General features: G+C 32.3%; 1 protein-coding gene across 1 annotated transcript in view; it reads left to right on the top strand.

Annotated features, from left to right (window-relative positions):
• LOC129905266 (peroxisomal acyl-coenzyme A oxidase 3) overlaps positions 1-16,781 on the top strand; it is a 51,355-nt gene extending 34,574 nt beyond the window's left edge. Inside the window, exons 3-7 of the mRNA XM_055980701.1 lie at positions 6,483-6,624; positions 9,187-10,110; positions 10,182-10,307; positions 15,450-15,792; positions 15,859-16,781. Of these exons, the coding sequence (XP_055836676.1) occupies positions 6,490-6,624; positions 9,187-10,110; positions 10,182-10,307; positions 15,450-15,792; positions 15,859-16,415 (2,085 nt within the window). The 5' untranslated portion in view covers positions 6,483-6,489 and the 3' untranslated portion in view covers positions 16,416-16,781. The remainder of the gene's footprint in view (positions 1-6,482; positions 6,625-9,186; positions 10,111-10,181; positions 10,308-15,449; positions 15,793-15,858) is intronic.
• Positions 16,782-18,523: the final 1,742 nt, after the last annotated feature.

Raw genomic sequence — 18,523 nt, 5'->3', positions numbered from 1 at the left:
AGTATTTTCTTTTCTCCGTTACACGTTCAATATCTATAAATGCTTAAAGGATAAAAATAGACTATTTAGTAAAAATACCAAAAATGTCATGTTTTTCTCTTTTTCGAATAGTTTTTCATTAGTTTTTTACAATATTTTAATTTTATTTTTAAAGGATACATCGATAAAAAATTTAATTATCTACAAAAAATTACTTAATAAAAATTTTCAAATTCAGCTTCCTTTTCAAGTTATAGACGAAAACACAAAAAGTAATAAAAAAATCGAAAATATTGATATTTACAAAAATTACACCGGCACACAAAAAAAAAAGTGTCATGAACCAGAAACCAGACCTATCTTTCTATATGTTTTTGGACCCGCTGAATCCGAATTTCAAGTCCGTTTGGCCCTGTCACCCTCCAGTTTTGAGTAATATGCAAAAAACTAAAAAAAAGGTAGTTTTTGGGGTCTTTTTTACACTTTTCTCAAAACTGGAGGGTGACCGGGCAAAACGGACTTGAAATTCGGATTCAGCGGTCCCAAAAACATATAGAAAGATAGGTCTGGTTTCTGGTTCATACAACTTTTTTTTTTGTGTGCTAGCACTGTCGCGACATGTCGCTGTCATACCCGGGACCGCTGAATCCGATTTTCAAGTCCGTTTTGCCCGGTCACCCTTCAGTTTTGAGAAAAATGCAAAAAACTCCAAAAAAGTCATAAAAATTCAAACAAAATGCACTCACAGCTCAAAACTGGAGGGTGATGGGGCCAAACGGACTTCAAATTCGTTTCTGGTTCATGACACTTTTTTTTTTTGTGTGCCGGTGTTATCAAATCTTTATAACTTATCCATAGATTTTGAAGAAAATTACCTTGTTATCCAGATTATCTTGTTACAGTCGTAGATAGGGGGGGATCAGGGGGATATATCCCCCCCATTGGGATCGATAATTGTGCAGTATAAACAGTCATGAATAAATAAGTTGAAGAAGCGCACTTTGAAAAAAACGCTATGGATTTCGAGTTCTTGATTAGCTTAAAGGTTATAAATATGGTTTACCAACTTTCGTTGCCATTAAGTCGGTGTTTCAAAGAGTGAATTTAGACTTGGTCCAAGCAATGGAACTCGCTAAAGATTTAAGGGATCAACTAAAAATTAAACGGGCAGAAGACGACTCATTTTTGAAAGTTTTTTGTATATGGGAAAAATTAGCTGAAATCCTTGACATAGGCGTTAAACATAAGAGAATAGTGAAGCGACAAAAGAATCGTTCGAACCCTTCGGTTCAAAGTACAGTAAAGAATATTTTCGTGTTACTGTTTTCAATCTTTTTCTCGATTTCTATCTAATGGGCCTAGGAGAAAAATGTACAAACCATGAAAACACACAAGAAGGGTTTCCGGTTCTTTCTAAGGATTCTTCGTCTGAAATAGACAAAGCAGCTAAAAAATTTACTGAAACTATTGAGTTTTACCAAAAACTAGACCACACAAAATAGAACAAAAACAATAAGATTTCCTCATAGTTTTCATCCAAGAAGGAAATATTATTTAAACAATCGAAATTTCCTAATTGTTTTACCGACTTCCAAAAAGGATTAGTTATTCAATTCGTCTGTACTTTTTTTTTGTGTTTGTCACCTCATAACTTTGGACCGAGTGAACCAATTTTGATAATTCTTTTTGTAGGTATTGAAAAGCTGGTGCCTGTTCAGTACTATTAGAAAAACCATAAAACCCAGTTTTGATCCATGGAAGTCGGTTTTGTTTTTTTAATAAAAAAAATACGATCATGTACGGGATCACCTATTCCAACTTACTATAGAAATATTGGTCACAATTTTTGTTCTAGTGCCAAGTTGGAAAAAATATGAAATTTTTACAAAAAATTTTGAAAGATTTTGTACATGAAAATAATAAGAAATCTCTATGGAAAAACCTTATTAATTGTTGATATTAATAAGGTTTCTTTATAAAACAGTTCAATAAGGAAATCTGTTGGTATTTAGGTGGTCCTGGTCATATTTTTCTCTGTGTGAAGAATTAAAAACTCAGAAAAGATATTTGATCAGAAGGAAAAATACTTCCTCTATGAACTCATTGAAAGCGCTCGAAAGCTGCACCGCAAAAAGTTGTCCTGGTATTTATATTTTATTAAAGATATTAGCTACACTGCTGGTTTCTACGTCAACTACCAAAAGAGAATAAAAACAATACAAAGAAGCATTATTAAAACTTAAACAAAAATTTGCGAACTAGATCTATCCCCCCCCCCCCCTTAGCAAAAAGCTATCTACACCACTGTCTTGTTATGCCAGAAAGTGATCTACACATACAAAATATAAAACTACTTTAAATCTACGCCAGAATTTTTGACCGTGTAGTTTTCTGAGGTTAGATAACTGATGTACATTAGGGCATTCGTTATTGAGGTTTTTTTCGGGAATCAAGTTCCTAAGTGAAAAAACTGTTTCTATATAATAAAAAAAAAATCCCCTAATTTTTTCAGATTTTTATTTTGACGCTAGATGGCGCCCCAAGAGGGTTAAAGTTTTTTCTCATTTGAAATAGGTATATGTTGACTTGTTAAACCATTTTTTTTAGATATAGTCTAAATGAGGTTTTGATGAGGTTGTGTTCTATATTAAACACCCTTTTCAAAAAGGTATAAACCATTTTTCTAGGACTAGGGGTTTAGTCAGTACATGCATGTCTTTTTGGGTTTTATTTTATTTTTCATGCTACTCATATGTATATTTGTTTTAATAAAACATGCTTGGTTTAATAAACCCAATTGCCTCATTTGTCAAATTACAGTTAGGTAGTACTTTAGAAGTAAAGATGGAACAGGTGAATAGACAAAAACCAAGGAAGAGAATCGGGATTGAAAAAATCCAAAAAAAAAACCTTTTAATCAGAAAATATGATTTTAAAAGTCCTTTTGTTACTATTAACACTATTCGCTTAATTTTTTTTTTTTTTGTATGATTATTCATTAAAATGAAATGTCATAAGACCTTTATATCGGCGGCGGCGATGGGCCCCAAATATAAGAAGAAAAATTCCCAAGTCAGTTTTTAAGCGTTATCATTGGAAAAAATGATTAATTAAGATTAAATCCAATACTGCGCCACTTCATACAACTCCGAAAAACAACAAAAAATAAAGGTTTTTTTTTTGAAAAAAAGTAGTTTTAGTTTTTTTTTAATTCTTCGAAAGCGAAAAAGAAAACTTTTCTGTAGTACTTAAATGCATTAAATTTCGGAAAAATTTAGTTCGAAATTTTTGTTTTTCAAAAAATTTGAGTTTGAAAAAAAATTTAAAAACAGGGGTCGAATCACGGCACACGATTACGATCATACGTTAACGATTTGACTATTGCTGTCTCTATTTAATCAGTAGAAAAAGATAGGGACACATAGCGACCATACTCCATACGTTTACGAACGTATACCGTAATTCGACCCCAGCTTAAAAAAAAAATTCATGTGTGCAATTCACACGTGGTAGAAGTGAAACCTTAAAAATTATTTTTCTTGCATAAAATAAAAGTCGAAAAAATTTACCTAAATTAAAAAATAATAAATTTTAAATCATCTGAAAGCTTATTATTTCACCTTTTATTTGGCTTTTCAATCATGTTTCTACCATGCCTACAAAAAAGTAAGAATTTTTTAAAGTCAACCATCTCGAAATTTAAAACTGAGATTACGGTACTTCCTACACTGGTGGCTGGTCATCGGCAACTGTTGCAGATCTGTTACAGATCTTCACAGGTGTTTTAAGGTATTTTTCAATTTTTTGAATTTAAGATTGTGTAACTTGTAGAGTACGTACCATTATGTGTGATATATCAAATAAAAGGTTGTGTTATCAGCATGCGTATTAAAGTTAAATCAAATTTATATGTGCACTAGATCAAAAGATATAACGTGTGTAGGAAAAGAAAATCTTTTTACCGTTATCTCAGAATTTTGAATATGAAATTAATGGAAACTTTGTACAATTATAATTTATTTAATTACCTATCTACAGTACAAATTTCATTCATCTATCTATTAAAACAAAAAAGTTATAACAAGTTGAAGTCGTGTCGCGTTTTCGTTTCATCTTGTTTCAAATCACTACGATACTAAAGAAGTTTTCACTTTAAAAATTGTTTTTCAATTTTTTAAAACTGGTTTGTCCTGAAATTTCGCGCTTGCTGGCAACAAATTTAATTCTCTCCGGAATGAGAAATTTTATCCCGAAGAGGGTTAAAACAATCAAACCGAAAGAGAATGCATGGTTTGATTCGAGCTGCAAAGAGGTTATCAGGGTTAAAGAGGCAAGCTTTCGATGTTATAAAGCCAATCCCACTGAGGAAAACCGAAAAAAGTTCAAACAAGCTAGAAAGGCCAGCAACGCCCATATTCGACGAACCAAATTTTTGCATGATCAAGAATTAAGGCAAAAAATACTACAATGTCCCAAAGGTAGTAAACATTTTTGGTCATTTGCAAAAAATATTCGCAACACTACCTCGTCGTCGGTTCCAACGCTCGTCTTCAATAACACTCCATTTGTTAGCTCTGTTGACAAAGCTAACCTACTTGCGAGGCAGTTCGCTGCCAACTCAACACTGCCAGATAGTGTCATGACTCCGCCAGTACTTGAGCGCGTAAACGGATTCATGGGACAAATCTTCTTTCGCACTCGTACAGTAGCAAGAGTTCTTAAAGATCTTGACATACACAAATCCGCTGGCCCGGATAGTATCCCCCCCATCGTTCTGAAGAGGTGTTCTTCCACGCTGGCAAAACCACTGCGTAAGCTTTTCCATCTGTCCTACTGTCTCTTTCCGAGTGGATGGAGAACAGCATTTGTCCAGCCTATCCCTAAAAAAGGCGAATCTTCCTCACCCTCAAACTACCGACCGATCGCACTCACGTCCCTTCTTTCCAAGGTCATGGAAACGTTGATTAATTTTCAACTTAAGAAATATCTTGAGGAACGGAAGCTTCTTAATGACCGGCAGTACGGCTTTCGTAGCAACAGGTCCACTGGTGATCTGATAGTTTATCTCACCGAGCAGTGGAACAAATCTTTACATCGTTTTGGAGAAAGTAAGATTGTTGCACTTGATATTTCAAAGGCATTTGATAGAGTTTGGCATCAAGCTCTTCTTTCGAAAATGCGTGCTTTTGGCGTCGATGAATCTCTTCTTCGTTAAATTAGAAATTACCTTTCGAACCGTTCAATACAAGTCGTATTGGATGGATTCAAGTCTGAAACCCACAAAATAAATGCTGGTGTGCCACAGGGCTCCGTTCTGTCTCCGACTCTCTTTCTCATTTTTATAAATGATCTCCTGTCTGAAACTTCTAATCCACTCAACTGTTTTGCAGATGATCATAGTACCCTCAGTTTTTCATATTCGTTTCCTGATTCTCGCCCAAGTTCTTCGGAAGTGGATCTTGAACGGCTAAATATGATAAACTCATTAAATTCTGATCTTAATAGCATTGTACAATGGGGAATAAGAAATCGCGTAGAATTTAATGCTTCCAAAACTCAATGCTGCTTACTATCATTAAAGCGGAACATGTCTCCCATGCCACTATCCATGAGTGGTACTTGCATCGAAGAAACCGAAAAGCTTTCCATCCTCGGTATGTGCATTACAAACCACCTCCTGTGGAATGAACACATATTTGACACCGCTAAATCCGCTGCGAAATGTTTAGATTTCCTCCGAAGATGCAAGAAATTTTTCTCCCCGTCTGATCTATAGCAATTATTTATAAGGCGTACATTCGTCCAAAGCTTGAATATAACTCCCACATCTGGGCAGGTGCTCCAATAACCTCGTTGAGTTTCTTGGATAGAATACAAAATAGAGCTATAAAAATGATAGGTGATAGATCAATAACTGATACAATTACGTCTCTCGAGCACCGTCGTACCGTCTCATGCCTCACGCTGTTCTATGGTTATTTTTATAAGCAGTGCTCCGATGAAATAGTTAGTTGCATTCCTCCCCTGAAACAATTCAACCGTAATACTCGCGATTCAAGGAATGCTCATCAGTTTACCCTAGAGTCCAACTTCGGACGTACCGTCAAATACAGAGATTCTTTCTTCAGCCGTACTACACGAATATGGAACGCGTTACCCGCCTCTGTTTTCCCATCCCATTTCAAAACTCAGAACTTCAAAACTAATGTACATCCTTTCAAACCCATCTCTATTTTCCTAATGCTCGTACTGTGTTCACCATATTAAGGGTACATTAATCCCTTTAGTGCGCGCTTATTATAAAAAAAAAAAAAAAAGAGATTTTTCCAAAATTTTGAGGCAACTTATAGAAAGCCAAAACGAAGATATCGAGAAAAATAGTTTTCTATTAGCATTCATTTCGAGGTTTTTCCTTTTTTTTCACCATATTTGACTATAGATACTATCTGCATTACAAACATAATTTATATTTTACATATTAAATATTTTTTTACTTTTTACAGATTTAAAATGGCAGTCCATGTTGACACATCATTCATTCCAGACATGCCGGCTGGACCACTCTGTGTTTATAGAAAACGGTCCAAATTCGACTGGAAGCGATTGCGTTTAATCTTTGAAACTGAAAGTAATTTACGAATAAAGGTAATATTTTTTTAATTAACATTGATTAAATTAAATATTCAAAGTAAATACGGATGTCCAAATGCCCACAATTTTCAATTCTTGGTCATTATAACTCCTAGGTTCTAGATAATGAAATTTTTGACCTCTTAGAGCAGTGTTTCCCAACCTTTTATGTGACGTGTCCACCCAAATAATTCCGAAAAGTTTCAAGTCTTGAAAGTTTCAGTCTCAAGACTTTCCGTTCTGCAATATCGAGACTATCAAGTTTTTTTTAACAGCAGGTCATTTATGGAACTAAATCCGCATTCCGTCAAAAAAAAAGAGGAAAAAAGTTATTTGACCTCAGCTTTTTCAGAAATCCAAGTCATCGTTCCTTTTGTGCCAAATAAAGTTTTAATTGAGTCATCGTTTGACATTTCTATGAGTTCTTCTTGTTACTTTTTATGGGAAATATCAGAAAGATTTACTAGCATGGGTAACATCATCCAAATTGGGAAATTGATTTGTTTTAAATAAGGCATAGTTCAATGAAATAAACGAAAGCAAGGATCTTTGTTTTGGCTTCAACAAGAGTTTTCTTTTTCTTTTGAAGCTGCAAATTTTTGAAAAAAAAAAAAAAATGTGTAATGAACAAAAAATTTCAATTGCCCCCCAATAAAATCAAATTGCCCTCCTGTGGGGCGTGGACCCAATGTTGGGAAACACTGTCATAGAGTGATACATTGTTTTTTTTTTGTAAAATCATAAATCAAACCCTTCGATTTGACGCAAGGTCTTCCTTTACAGAATTTACAAGAATTTACTGAGCTAAAGGGGAAACACATAATGAAGCTAGTTAAATCAACTAGCTACACTTTAAAACAGAGATCAGAAATAAATCTCAACCTTTTGAAAGGTTTCTTAATAACTCTTATTTGTCGCCATTTTCATTAAAGGTCATAAAATAACCTTTATTTAAAAAAAAAGAAAAATTTCGGTCAAGGTCTGAGAGAAACCTTTATTTTGTATTTTTTTATGTTTCGGTCAACCAGTGAGATTTATCGCTGAGAGAAAAAAAATAATTCTCATCTGCAAATGTATCAATTCCTAGAGACATGGGAGTGTGGTGCCATATGAAAGCTTATATTCTCAGCTACCCGATAGTGGTATAATCGGGTTTTTGGATTTTTTTCAAAACTCCGAGAAAATCGCGTTTGAAAGTTAGGGTAAAATTTTTTTTCGAAAAATCTCCGAATCTTTGAACGCTCCTGGAAGGTAAACCGCTTGAGAGAAATTTTTGGGAGTGATGCCAAATGATAGCTTGTGTCATGGGCCTACGCTTTGCCCATTGTCAGATTTTTAAAAAATCATCTTCCATGTTAAACCGCCACATCATGTCTATTTTTTCAGAATCGGGCTTAACTTTTTTTGACCTTTAAGTTCTCCCGGTTTGAGAACGAGTGCACCTACAGGGAAGGGAGTTGTACCTAAATGTAGGTTAGAGTCCCCGCTACCTTTTGCCATCAAAACAATTTTTTTCATTTTTTTCAAAATTCGAGATATAGCCGTTTGAAGTTGGGCGGGCGAAAATGCTACTGGAAGCTGAACGCTTTGACCTAGATATTAGAACATCGGTCTCCTGAAATATTGCATTGGTTGTGCTTGTCGTCCCAGCGACTCAAAATACAGTGGAAAACACATTTTCATCTTTAGATTTTACTTTAAACGAAAAGAGATATAATCTTGGGTCTAAAGAACTTTGAGAGTCTATTTAGTTCATACATTATTTAATACATAAACTTAGAAAAAACATCCTTTTCATATTTATTTTTGCAATGTATAGACATTCTTGACATATTCGAAATTTTCCTTTGAATTGACCATTTTTGATTTATTTTCAGCGAAAACGGTTAAAGGTTGATCTTTTCCATTTATTTTTTTTGTAAAAATCTCAACCATTGAGAGATATTTAAAAAAATAAAAAAATAATTTTTGATTTTTAAAAATAAATCTCAAACCTTAACCGAAACCGATTTAAAATAAAGGTTGACTGGTCTCTGAAAAAAACCGAATCAAGGAGTCGATAGTGCCCGGCCAAGTTCACTTGCAACTTTGGCAATACATTTTTATTTAAATTTAGAAAAAAAAAACAACTCGGGCAATTTTTGACAATTTTTAACATTTTTGAATTTCGAATAGCAGAATTGACTTTGCAATTTTGAGAAAAGACAAATTTTCGGACTCGGTGTTAAGTTTTAGGTCCGTTGTCCGTTTAATAACTGCAAATAAATGACACGCACACAGGAAAGATTGAGAGCTGTAAGCCACGCGAGACCTTTTCTCCTGACCCGTTAGCCTTAACAAAAATTTAACCTACTCAAACTCTAAAAATAAGTTCCCACTTCTGGTATATTTTACTCTTTTTCTGGTATATTTAACTATGTGTTTTCTTCTCTATGTGCAATCCAGCCGTGCATCTTATTTTAGTTTAGGGAAGAGAGAATAGAAAACAACGGCAAAACTAACAATGAATATTTATACCTCTTTTTCGAAAAACAAAAATATGTCTTTAATTTTTTTTTAAATTATTTTTCATTTTAGCTAAAAGTATGGAAAATTCTTGAAAATGATCCACTATTTGCCAAGTCTACAATTACACTGCCTACAGATGAACAAAAGCGCCTTTGTGCAATGCAAATGAATAAAATGGCACACTTGCAAATTGTACCAAAAGAAATTGAAAAACAAAGTTTTTCCGATCGTACCAAATATTTGATGAGCATCAATGAAGCCCTGCACACCTATTCGCCAAGTTTATCGGTAAAAATTGCTTTGGGTGTTGGTTTATTCAATAATGCCATTCGAGCAATGGGTACAGAAAAACACATGAAATATTATGATGCAGCTTGGAATCGTGAGATTGTAACTTGTCTAGCTATCACAGAAGTTGCTCATGGGAGCAATACAAAAAGTATTAGAACAACAGCCACATACGATCCCATAACACAGGAATTCGTTATAAACACTCCCGATTTCGAGGCAGCTAAATGCTGGGTTGGAAATCTGGGAAAGACAGCAACATATGCTATGACTTTTGCTAATTTATACACAAACGATGGCACCAATCATGGATTGCATGGATTTATGATTCCGGTGCGTGATCCAAGAACGTTGCAGCCATATCCAGGGGTTTTGGTAGGTGATATGGGTGAAAAGATTGGCTTAAATGGAATAGACAATGGATTTATGATGTTTACCAATTATCGCATTCCAAGGGATAATTTATTAAATCGAACTGGGGACATAAGCGCCGAGGGAACTTATGAAAGTGTATTTAGTGAGCCGGGTAAGGTTTTGGGAGCTGCTCTGGAGTCATTTTCTGCGGGCAGAATTGGAATAATGCAGGAGTCTGTAAACACTTTGTCAAATGCGGCTGTGATAGCTGTGAGATATGCAGCACTAAGAAAGCAATTTGGATATGAAAAAGATGGCCCGGAAATTCCAATAATAGAGTATCAATTGCATGTAAGTTTAAAGTCGAACTTAAACGATCACATAATTGTTGTTTTGAACTGTAATTTTCCATTTTTTTCTAGCAATGGAGAATATTCCCGTATTTGGCAGCAGCTTGTGTGCTAAAAGTTGCAACTGCTGAGCTAACAAGTATGTATTTGGACGTTATTCAGAGGTCTCAGGCTGATTCGAATGGATTTGATTTGTTGGTAAGTTGGGAGTGTTATTCAAAAACGTGCTGAGACGATTTAATATTAGAAAGAGAATGAATTTATGTGACTTTTATCATGTTTTTAGCTTTAGAAGTTTTCTTGCTTGAGTTTAATTAGAAAAAAATGTTACTCATACACCACAGTGAACGATTTAAAACTAACTAACTTAACTAAACAATTAAAAATTAATGGATACAATTTCTATCGCTATCCTAATAAATGAAACAAATTGAGCTTTAAAATTTTATATAGTTAGTTGAAAAACTTTATTTGAAATATATAAATAACTTTAAAATTTACAATATTTGATACTAAACTATGGTTTGGCTATTTCTGGCTGGAAATGCGAATTTTATTGTTTGTTGCATCCCTTTTCCATGAAAAGCTCCACCTCACAAATAAATAAACGACTATTTGTTGGGTAAACACGAATTTTTTTTTCGATTTAAAAAAAAGTGAATTTTCCAAGTGTTTTTTTAAACTTCAGAGTGATTTTGGTGAAAAATTTTGATATGGGACACGTTCAGGAAATACTAGAGACTAGATATTTAGGCAACGTCATTTTCTGAACGTAAATTTGAGTAAATTGACTTAAATAGTTTGGATACGCCATTGTTATCAAATTTCAAATTTTACTTGAGAATTGTACACATCGCATGGGGCAGATACCAAATATCATTTCACTTTAATAAATAAATAATATTAATTACAACCGATAATGCACTTTGTAGTCGTTTTTCACCCAAAAAGATTAAATTCTGTAAATTCTGCTAACGTAAATCTATAATTAAAAACAATCAACTGTCATATTGACAAAAAATTCTTTCCTTAGTTTTTAGGGAAAATTTTCTTGCCTAATTTAAAAATAGCACAACACGTCACAACATGGCATAATCTATATGTTATTGAACTGCTGGATATGTAGAACAATCTTGCATTTCAAGAGTTTGCCCAAATTTGCACACCCGAAAATAAAGACCCCTTGAAAAAAAAAAACTCCTCAAAAGGAGAAAATTTCTTCAGGGATACCTTTAAAAACATGGAAAGAAATAGTATTCCAAATTTCAAAAGAATCGGTGCAGTAGTTTTGAAGTTATGAGGTGAGCCGGCTTTGAAAACATTAGTTGTGGGGAGAACGATTTAAATTTTTGAACTCTGGTCTAAAACGTTCGCAACCGAAATATTAAAATACTCATAACTTGATCAATTTGGCTCCAATAGATCTACAATTTGAACACAATATTTTTGAGATTAAAAAAAAATTTAAATGCAAATAAAAAAAAAAACTGGGTTTCCCGGAAAAAAAGTATGTTTCAGTTTTTTTTTGAAGTGAAAACTTCTTTAGTATCGTAGTGATTTGAAACAAGATGAAACGAAAACGCGACACGACTTCAACTTGTTATAACTTTTTTGTTTTAATAGATAGATAAATGAAATTTGTACTATAGATAGGTAATCAAATAAATTATGATTGTACAATTAATTTCATATTCAAAATTCTGAGATAACGGTAAAAAGATGTTCTTTTCCTACACACGTTATATCTTTTGATCTAGTACACATATAAATTTGACTTAACTTTATTACGCATGCTGATAACATAACCTTTTATTTGATATATCACTCATAACGGTACGTACTCTACAAGTTACATAATCTAAAATTGAAAAAATTGAAAAATACCTCAAAACACCTGTGAAGATCTGTTGCCGATGACCAGCCACCAGTGGAGGAAGTACCGTAATCTCAGTTTTAAATTTCGAGATGGTTGACTTTAAAAAATTCTTACTTTTTTGTAGGCATGGTAGAAACATGATTGAAAAGCTATAAAAGGTGAAATAATAAGCTTTCAGATGATTTAAAATTTATTATTTTTTAATTTATAAGGTTGTCATATAAAAGATATGGATTTAAAGGTGATAGAATAAAAAAAGGTACATTTTTTCGATTTTTATTTTATGCAAGAAAAATAATTTTTAAGGTTTCACTTCTACCACGTGTGAATTGCACACATGATTTTTTTTTTAATTCTTAGGAGCTTTTAAATTTATTAGAATGCCGTCTTTAGTATTTGACTAAAAACAGGTCATTAAATAATGGTATAAATATGTCCATAATATTGCAAAATTTTATACAAAATCAAATAAAAAACGAAAACATTTTTTTATCTAAATTTCATCCTTAAAACTTAATTTCTCAAAAACTATTTAATGAAATAACTTGAGTCAAAAAATAAAATTAAGAATAAATTACTAACTTAAAGAAAAGTTATTGCACGTGCATTTAAGGATTTTTAATATTTTTTTTCTCCCGGCTAATCGGGAGGTAAGTGGGTAAGCACTTAAGTGGCTTTTACTGTACCAAGAAAATGAAAATCTTTCTTTCTGAATAACTCTTTTATCATTTGGTACCTATTTGATGTGGAAAATGTGCCCAAATATTTTTGGCCATGTTTTAGACCAAAATACCGCACTGTGGGTCGTTAAAATTCGCTGCTTGTCAGTCAGTAGCATGATACTTCACTTTATTTCTAACTGTTATTGCTGATTTTTTTGCCAATCCGTCCCTTGTGCCCCCCCCCCCCCCCCAGAAAAAAATCCTGGGTCCGTCCTTGCTTAAGCTTATTGCTTCTATTAGGCTTCTATAAAGCTTTCTTCAGAAGCAATTTCTCTAAAGAAATTATACCTAACTTCGTTCACTTTTATACATAAAGTTGTTAAAGTGTTTCAAGAAGTCTCATTATGATAACGGACGGATTGTGAACAAAAGTCAATGCTGAATTCGAGTTCGAATTCTAGAGGCGTAAAAATATTTCTTTATATATATTAGACTTTAAACTAATATAATGCCGAATTTTTACGAGTCGAATCTATTAAATGAAATATCAAAATAAAGGGTTCCTTAAGCTCTATTCATAACTGAAAACAATTTTTTTTTCGAGATTTGGTTGCTGAGTTATTTGTATCCAAACATTTTTTACTTTCATTTGGAAGCAAATATCGGCCTACCAAAGTCTCGAGTATATGAGTTCACAGTGAACAGGATCTTGCATTTAGATACAAAAAAAACAAATTCATTTTTTTTCAGATTTTCGAAAAAAATCCAAGGGGTACCCCTTGTAAAAAAAAAATAATTTTTAAAAAATTTCTTTCAAATATATCAAATGAAATATCAAAATTAAGGTTTCTTAAGGCTCTATTCATAACTGAAAACCAAAACATTCTTCGAGGTCTGGTTGCTGAGTTATTTGCATGCAAATATTTTTTTTTTTACTTTCATTTGGAGGCAGATGATATCTACCGACTAAGAACTCGAAACAAGTTCTGGTTTCCAGATATGAGTTCACAGTCAACTTGAACAGAGCCATGCATTGTACCTAAATGCATGGCCGACTAACAAGCGAGGTGTGCGAAAATATTGTCAGTGATTCAGGGTTTACACGAAACCTGTTAGATATAACACTGATACTAGCTTAGTGTAATTTTTTGAAGTCAATCAAATTTTATAAAAAAAAGCCGAAAAAAATACCTTTTTATTTTCTTTTATCATTATATCAAATTTTTTATATGAAAAGCTTACAAATTTTCCTAAAGAATAAAGCTATATTAAAATTTTAAAATGCCTAAAATGTACAAAAATAATTTATTGAAAATAATCATTCTCATAAAAAAAAAAAGAAAAAAAAAACATGTATTTTTATCTTCTCACGCTATTAAATCCATTTTTTTTTTATAAAATCTATACAAAATTTTAAACTATCTAAAAGCTTATTGTCTTAGCTTAAAATATTCGTATCGATCATGCTTATGCGACACACCTATAAAAAGAGCTAGAATTTTTTGAACTCGATTAATTTTCATCAAAAAAAAAGCAAAAAAAACATATAATTTTATCTTCTCACTCTATTGAATCAATTTTTTTCAATGAAAACCTTTTATAAATTTTATATCATAGGAAAGCTTATTATTTCACCTTCAATATGACGTTTCAATCTTATTTCTGCGATGTCTAGAAAAAAAATAAGAATTTTTTAAAGCCAACACTGGTTATGGCATGATCTACAGGTCTCCACAGGCGTTTTGAGGTATTTCTCAAGTTTTTTAATATAACATTGTGTGTAGCTTGTAGTTAAAGTACTGCTATGTGTGATATATCAAATGAAAGGTAATATTATTAGGATGCTCAATAAAGTTCAATGAGATTTGTATATGCTCTAGATCAAAAGATATAACGTGTTGACAAAAAGAACTTTATTTTACCGTTATCGCTCAAAACTGTGAGTACAAAATTGATTGTAAGAAAATATAGTCCTGCCTATTATCTATCTACACTGTAAATTTCATTTATTTATCTGTTGAAGAAAAAAAGATAAAAATAAAAAACTGCTAAAAACGGCCAATAAATTGAGACAAAAAAACTTGTTTTTCCTCTTATTTGGTCAAAAATCATTTTAAAAATTCAATTAATTGCACATGTATGCGCATGACTTAAACCCATATGTCCTATTAATGTCCTATTTAATATGTCCTAAATAATTTTTTGTAGTTTATTTAAAATTCCAAAGAAATTTAAAACTACTCCAAAATATCCCTAAAAATTTTTTGTTTTCAAAAATGAAAAAAATCCATATAAGAAGTCTAATTTTTTTTTGTCAGTATCATTCCAATACTGTTACTCAAATTTCTGTTTATAATTTTCCCTTCCTGTAATAAGTCTTTTATCGAAGGTCTACCACATGTTTTCACTTAAAAAAAATCCCCCACAACTTGGTTTCGAATTTTTTTTTTAATTTTTTCAATACCTTTCTTAACCTAACAACAAATGTATCTATCAATTTCAAAAAAATTCAGCTCTCTACAACTTACCGTTAAGAAAATAGCCTCTTTTTCAAAGTCGTGTTACCCCTATTTACCCTATAAAATTATCAATTTTTTTTTGTCTTTAACCTTCTACTCTTATTCCTCTTTGATTTAAAAAAAAAAATTTAAAAAATCAGTCAGCCGGTTTGGCCGGTTAGCGAACGTATACACAAAACCAAACTTTAATTTATAAGATTGAGTTTTCTTAATATCTGATTGATGCAAATTAATTTACATTTTTTTTTTCAAAAATTCTCTTCTCTTATCATTTTTATTTAAGACTCAAAAAGTAGCAGAAATCCATGCAATCATATCATCGTCCAAAGCTCTAATAACATGGACTGCTCGAGATGCCATACAAGAAGCTAGAGAAGCTTGCGGTGGTCATGGATATCTTAAAGCTGCTAAATTAGGTGATCTCCGAAACGATCATGATCCAAGTTGTACGTATGAGGGAGACAATAATGTTCTCGGGCAGCAAGCATCAAATTGGCTCCTTCGTCAATGGAAAGATAAAGTTGAAAGTCCCGAGGGAACAGCGAACTTTATAAACCAACGTGAACGTATTCTTTCAGAGAATTTTGAAGATGTATTAAATAAATACAATATAGATTCTATGGAATGTGAGTCATAACTTAATTAATTCTATTTTCCAAATTGGAACGTTATTTTGTTATTTTTACTCCCAGTTGTTCTCTGTTCTTATGAATGGCTTCTTTGTTTCCTTTTGGACAAAACAACAAATCAAATGAAAAGTCAAGTCAAATCTGGAAAACATCGATTCGATGCTAGAAACAATTCTCAAGTCTATGCAGCTCGTGATCTATGGAAGACTTATGCTGAGTACTTTGCTTTGAAAAAATTCTATGAACGCTGCCAAAGACCTGATGTTACACCAGAACTTAAGGAAGTTCTGCATCTACTCTTTGCCATCTATTCCCTTTCGTGCCTTGACAAACATTTGACGACATTTTATCAAGGCGGCTTTGCTAGAAGTAATAATTCAAATCTAGCCGATCTAATACGTGGGCAATTGCTAGTCAAATGTGGTCAGATTAAAGATTCAGCTGTATCTGTTGCTGATGCTCTTGCTCCTCCAGATTTTGCCTTAAATTCTGTTATTGGTAAATCGGATGGGTTACTTTATGAAAATTTACAAAGCGAATTCATGACAAACCGAGGAGCATTTGAAAGACCTACTTGGTGGAAGGACGTTATTATTCCCAATGTTAAGTCAAAGTTATAAAATCAATGCGTTTGCAAAAAAAAAATCTTTCTCTGCCTTTAAATTTATATTATGTATTAAACTATCTACTTATATATTTTTGTATTTTCCAAATAATATGTGGATTTAAGCAAATAAATGTGTTATTTTGTCATAAAAAAAAAAATTAAAAGTTATGGTAAATTATACCTGATTGGAAGTTGTAGATAATGATATATAAATGTTAAATCATTACCAGTTAAAATCCAGTAAAAAAATAAAACTAGAAACACACAAAAGATGTATCTTTGTATTTTGTACACATAAAAAAAAATATACGTACCTATTTACTTCTTTATTTGTTTCAATTTGTATTGTTAATAAATAAAAAATATATTAAAATTTTAATATTTATTGTCATAAACTGAATTAATTCACAAAAGCAAAACTTCTTTGGGTAAAATCACTCAAAAAGAATTGCCCCATAACCTCCCACAATAAAAATTCATTCTATCTAGCTATCTAGCGGGCGTAGCTATAAAATCCGCGGCATGCGATGGTAGGCAGTAGGCACACATTTTAAAGTAAAAAAAAATTATACATTAATTTTTAGGAACGTTAAACAAATCAGAAATTCTTTTTCTTTAGCTTAAGTTCTTATTTTTAACTTTATAACAGTAAATACATTATAAAAAATATAGTACAAAAAAAAAAAAACAACAATATAGACATGAGGGAAGTTCATAAGCATCCCAACTAACATTTCAGCTCTTTTTTAACTTTAGTAAGGTTGTTGGGCGTAGAAAAAGGAGAACGTTATACAAGTTTGACCCTTTATAAGAATGTACTTGTAAGATCTATAAGAAGCTCAAACAGAGTTTTACCGAAGCTCTACCGAAGCTTTGAGATATGACAGATAGCTCTTTAATACATGTCTTATCGAAATTACGAAAAAACAACTACAAAAACAATTTTCTTTGTTAACTTGTTTTGATTTTATTTTAAATCACGAATTTGTCTTCTAATCAGAAATTATTAACAACATTCTATTAGTTTTTGGTATATCTATTAATAATAATTTTAAAAGTATATAATTTTTTTACCACACCCAGGAATCGAACTTAGTATCTGCTTGTTGGTAGTCCACCACCATAAACAAAAAATACCAAGACTGGAAACTCGGCGGTCAACTGACGTTTGCCTACAAGCTGCGAGGTGTGGTGAATGTCGTGAACCTATCGTTGTGTTCGTGTGCGATGTGTGGTGAATGTCGTGAATCTATAAATGTGTGCGTGTTAACGTCATTTACCAACGTGGTGGCTTTCACATATATTCACAGACAGCACTGTACACAAAAGGGTTTCGGGGGGAAAGACGTACGAAAGTTTCCAGTCTTGGTATTTTTTGTTTATGTCCACCACTCTACCCACTCGACATATTCAATTATGAAATCAAAAACTTAATCAGTTCAAATAGCAGAAATGTCAAAACACAAAAATGTCCTAGTTAAATTATTCAATGTCAAAACCAAAAAGTGGCCGAGCCAGATTATTCAATATAAAAACCAAAAATCAAATACAAAACTTGCTAATTTCTGTAAAGCCCAGGTAGTAACAATTTAGCTTTCATAAGGGTCAATGCAAGCTATTTTTTGGCTTTCATAACAAGAAGGACAGGTCTTATACAAATCATTTTGGCGCATTTTACCGAAATTGCATAGGACTTTTCTTCACAGGTAATCCACAAGCTAATATATAGCTTGTGAAAAACACTTAAAATGGCCTTACGGAGGTCTTAATGCAGAGGGTTTATCTAATGCACAAACCGTATTACTTGCGTAAGATGTTATAATAAGGCCTTACAGAATTTGTTATAAGATGTTGAATCTATGCATACAAAATGAATTTATTGAATTTTATTTATTTATTTTTATTTTCTTTTGATTTTTTCTATTTTGCATTTTCTACAATTTATTTAATTTTATTTATTTAAATTTTTTCCTTGTTTCTTCTCCGTTTTTGGAAATTCCTGCTTTTTCTGTTGTTCTGAAATGATAAGAATATTATTTTAATTGAAAAAGAACACATTTTTTTATTTTCAACACATGGCCGGGCCAGGAATTGATCCCACGTACCTCTGCATACCAAGCC

The sequence above is a fragment of the Episyrphus balteatus genome, chromosome 1 (assembly GCF_945859705.1).
Source record: "Episyrphus balteatus chromosome 1, idEpiBalt1.1, whole genome shotgun sequence".
Lineage (NCBI taxonomy): Eukaryota > Metazoa > Arthropoda > Insecta > Diptera > Syrphidae > Episyrphus > Episyrphus balteatus.
Note: the sequence above shows the minus strand (reverse complement) of the source record. Positions and strands in the feature narration are given on the sequence as shown.